At 42.7% G+C, this 3,852-nt stretch overlaps 2 protein-coding genes across 2 annotated transcripts in view; one reads left to right on the top strand and one right to left on the bottom strand.

Moving 5' to 3' along the window:
- The window catches only part of SARC_10528 (hypothetical protein), a gene marked incomplete at its 5' end in the record, with an annotated part of 5,059 nt that extends 3,862 nt beyond the window's left edge, over positions 1-1,197 (top strand). The window contains one exon of the mRNA XM_014295428.1: positions 449-1,197. Within this exon, the coding sequence (XP_014150903.1) occupies positions 449-559 (111 nt within the window). The remainder of the gene's footprint in view (positions 1-448) is intronic.
- A 981-nt stretch (positions 1,198-2,178) lies between these two features.
- Positions 2,179-3,852, bottom strand: part of SARC_10527 (hypothetical protein) — a 5,860-nt gene continuing 4,186 nt past the window's right edge. The window contains exons 5-7 of the mRNA XM_014295427.1: positions 3,528-3,715; positions 2,979-3,056; positions 2,179-2,503 (exon numbers count right to left, since the gene is read on the bottom strand). Coding sequence (XP_014150902.1) covers positions 2,353-2,503; positions 2,979-3,056; positions 3,528-3,715 — 417 coding nt within the window. The 3' untranslated portion in view covers positions 2,179-2,352. The remainder of the gene's footprint in view (positions 2,504-2,978; positions 3,057-3,527; positions 3,716-3,852) is intronic.

Raw genomic sequence — 3,852 nt, 5'->3', positions numbered from 1 at the left:
TTCACATGAATTTTCGCTGCTTTGCATTGGATGTTAACCTTTTGTTTGAGGTTAATTTGCATCTAGTGGTATCTGTTTGTTTGAGGTTGTGCTCGGGGGCTCGGTTGAATGTTCTCCTGTGGCGTATAGTGCTCGTATAGTTGTTTGAAGAGCTAATTGTCATATTTGCACATATGATGTGTAAGCCCTTGACGGACGTGTGTGTGTGTTTGTGTTTATATGTAGGGTTTTAGGGTTTCGGGTTTATACACACATATATATATATGTGTGTGTGTGTATATATCCACATGTCCTGTAATGGCTGGTCTTGCAGATTGCACTGCATGCTATGCCTTGTAGTATACGGAGAGGGATAAGTCTCATATCGTTTGCGTTTTCGATTGTCGTGCACCCTCTCTTGGTTGCTTCCTTGGTCTTTACATGTTGTTCATTGCGTTATGTTGCACAGGTGGCTCCCCGCGTGGGCGTGTATGATATGCTGATGGTGGCCATGTGCTACGACCGATGGGGACAGTACGAACACGACAACGACGGGTGCAGCAGCGGAGGAGACAGCTGAGTGCCTGTGGGTGATTACTAGTCACCTGAGATTGAGGGTGCGTACGTGAACAGTACTAAAAGGCTGAGACTGAGACTGTGTCTGAGTGTGATAGGTGAACAGTGCTAACCATCTGAGCTGACATCTGCGGGAGGGATGGCTGAAAGTTGGTGGGGGGAACAGTACTTTGTGTGTGAACCGAAGAACCACACCAATCATCTGAAATGGTGGACTGTGTTGATCAATTGGATTGGTAGTTAGTGCCCTGACATCGTCTAGGCAACGTTCACGACCCGTTGACGTATCGCAATTAGAAGAAGAGGTGCTACGCTTGTTGCATTGGATCTGAGTGTCGCATCACAGGGAAGTAGTACATAAGCTCATACAGAGAAGTAGGACATGAGCTCATTCTATGTAATGTGTTGCGAAACAGATGCATTCACTGTAGCAGTGATTGATCGAATCATTTAGAGTGGTTCGAGTAAGATATCGTAGTAGGGTTTTAGAATTTAGGGATTCTAATTGTCCGTCTAGCGCATAGTATGATTATGAAAGCCCTAAACCTTAAAAGTCTGACAACTTCAAGACATAAATATTTCGCGACTGTTTCAATTGAAAAGGTGTGACGTTTTTATTAATAAAAAAATCTAAATATCAAACGGTTCTGCTCTCAGTCACTCAGGCCACAATACAGTGAGACGTTGTTACCACTCCATCAACACACCTCAACTGCAGAAAGAAGAAAGTGCGCGGCTGTGCCCCGTTATTCGCTTATTTGCTAATGGCAACAAACCAGGGGGTTGTTTGGGGTTTGGAGTTTTAGGGTTTTCGGGTTTTAATAGTTTGTATGATTCTACGCAGAGATAGCAGAGATTATTCGCTCTGTCGTTAGTCATGCCCCAGTTGAATGATAGTAACTAAAGCCACAGTGGCACTGAAATCCTCTTTTCCTTCTTCAGTACAATCCCTCGCAAAAAAATAAGGTTTTAGGGGTTTAGGGGTTTAGGGGTTTAGGGGCTAGGTATTAAAATAAGTGTTACAGAATGTGTACATAAATGCACAGTAGATAGCTTTATTTCCATCTGCATACGCCTTGTGATCCCTTGCCTTGCTGCATATCATCTGTCCAGGTTCCAGAGCATCTCATGCATTTCCAGAGAAAACATGGGTGATCCCAACTGCAACATGGGCATCGTAGTTGGCCATTGTCTTAAGTGACACAATGCAAATTAACGTTCTTGGTAGGGCTTCCACTGTCACGAATGTATCATATCAACAACAATCCCAAGTGTAAGAGAAGGATATATTTTAGACGACATTTTGAGAAGAATATGATTTGTTTGGGCAATATACGAAATCGGATTAGTGCTGAGCGTGAGAAATGATTTAAGATGAGAATGAGAAGTAGAAACTTAGTATGCTGAAGATACCGAACAGCCAAGGAGCTCCACGGGTTTCAACCGTATGAGTACATGAAAGTACTTCCCATTTGAGTTGAACTTTAGCTCCTACACGTGTCAACTGTGTGATAAGCTCCTAAATACATTTCTCATTTGCTGGCGCCAATTGAACACCACATTCTCCATGGGCGTCTGCGAAAGAGTCAGTGTTTAGGGCGGGTGTGACAACATCAACTTGTACCGTTCAATTGCTGTACCCAAATTGGCTCAGCAGTGCGTGTTTATTTGTCTTATTTACATATGCTATCTCAGAGGTTGTATGCATACCATACCACCCTCCAACTATATTTGGCAAGTCATTGCATACGTACGACTAATCCCCGGGGGTTTAAGGGTTTAGGGTTTTAGGGTTGTTTACACCGTGGTCGCCCCTGTGGCTCGTTGCTCCTCCAGTAGTTGCAGAATGCTGTCAATCTTCACGTCTTGTTTGGCCATCTTCTCCATCGCTAAATCATATTTAGCCATTTTATTTTTCAGATTTCGCGTGAGTTTGGCTTGTGACGCACTGTAGGAGAGATAAAAAAAATCGCGTTTGAACACCACAGAGTGATATTGGCATCTGTCATTTGGAATTAAAACCACAATCTGATTGGTCAACTGAATGAGTCACGGTAGCTCAGGTCGTACAGTAAGCAGCAGCGACACACGCGCAATAAAACAATCAGCAGCATATCCGCATGCGCGATAGATACAACGCAACGTTTTGCAACGTCGTACACCCGCCGAGGGAGAAATACCACTAAGATTTATAAACGTATACAGTGCAGTTGGTGGAGCGAACACTTGAGTGTGTTGTTACTAACGTATATAGTGCAATTGATGTGACACATACTTGACTTCTTTGAGTGTGTTGTTATTACAATTGCTGTGACGCATACTTGACTTACTTGAGTGTGTTGTTATTACAATTGATGTGACATACTTGATTTCCTTGAGTGTGTTGTTATTAACGTATATAGTGCAATTGATGTGACACATACTTGACTTCCTTGAGTGTCTTGGATAGCCTCACATCCATATCAGCGGTCCTATTGAGTACATCAGCCACCCCAACTTCCCTGAGAAATGCAAAGCGCAAGCAGTGGGTGAGATGTGTAGCAATCGGTCACATTGCTGTGCATATGAAGTCACACTCATCTGAGCAAATGCAACAAGAAAGCGAACAAGAAAACGGACGAATATACTTGCATCTGTGAATCTGAAAGAACTTTTGGGGTTGATAGCATATTCGAATATTGGGGTAGAAATATCACAACTGCTATTTGTCCAACAATGGGTTGACAAGGAAATAGTAAAATGGACTAATCGTGCGTAGATAATCGAATAAAAATATGTGTGCTTGATAAACAAACGTCAGAAACGAATGTACAAATGAGTGAATTCAATAGCACTTTTGGTGTCTGTACCATGTACGCTTGCAATATCCCATCCGTGCATGTGCACATAGACCTTCGGTGTATGTGCCCATTGACCTTAAAAATGTGGGCAGTAAAGGGCCTTTGGGCTATAGACATTCACGGAACACACACCTCTCGGAAATCGCATCGTCCAAGATTACCATCACCGACCTCAGACTCAGCTTACACCCTAACATGTACAAAAATATGAAGCATCTCCTTATCTGGTCATCTGGGCCTGGTTCTAACGGAACTCCATTGAGATCCCTCGGCTGAAACGGTTCGCCATTCTCATCGCTGTAGTACGGATTAGCCATCAACTGCCGATGGTATGTAGAGGCATTGATAAGTTAAAACGATGCAAGCCAATAGAGGTAAGGATATCAAAGATAGAATCAATAGTTAAGACACCACTTAACCACCGATATATATATACATATATATATATATATATATA

Source organism: Sphaeroforma arctica, assembly GCF_001186125.1.
Source record: "Sphaeroforma arctica JP610 unplaced genomic scaffold supercont1.1284, whole genome shotgun sequence".
NCBI classification, from domain to species: domain Eukaryota; class Ichthyosporea; order Ichthyophonida; genus Sphaeroforma; species Sphaeroforma arctica.
The sequence above is the reverse complement of the archived record's forward strand: the minus strand, read 5'-3'. Positions and strand labels throughout refer to the sequence as shown.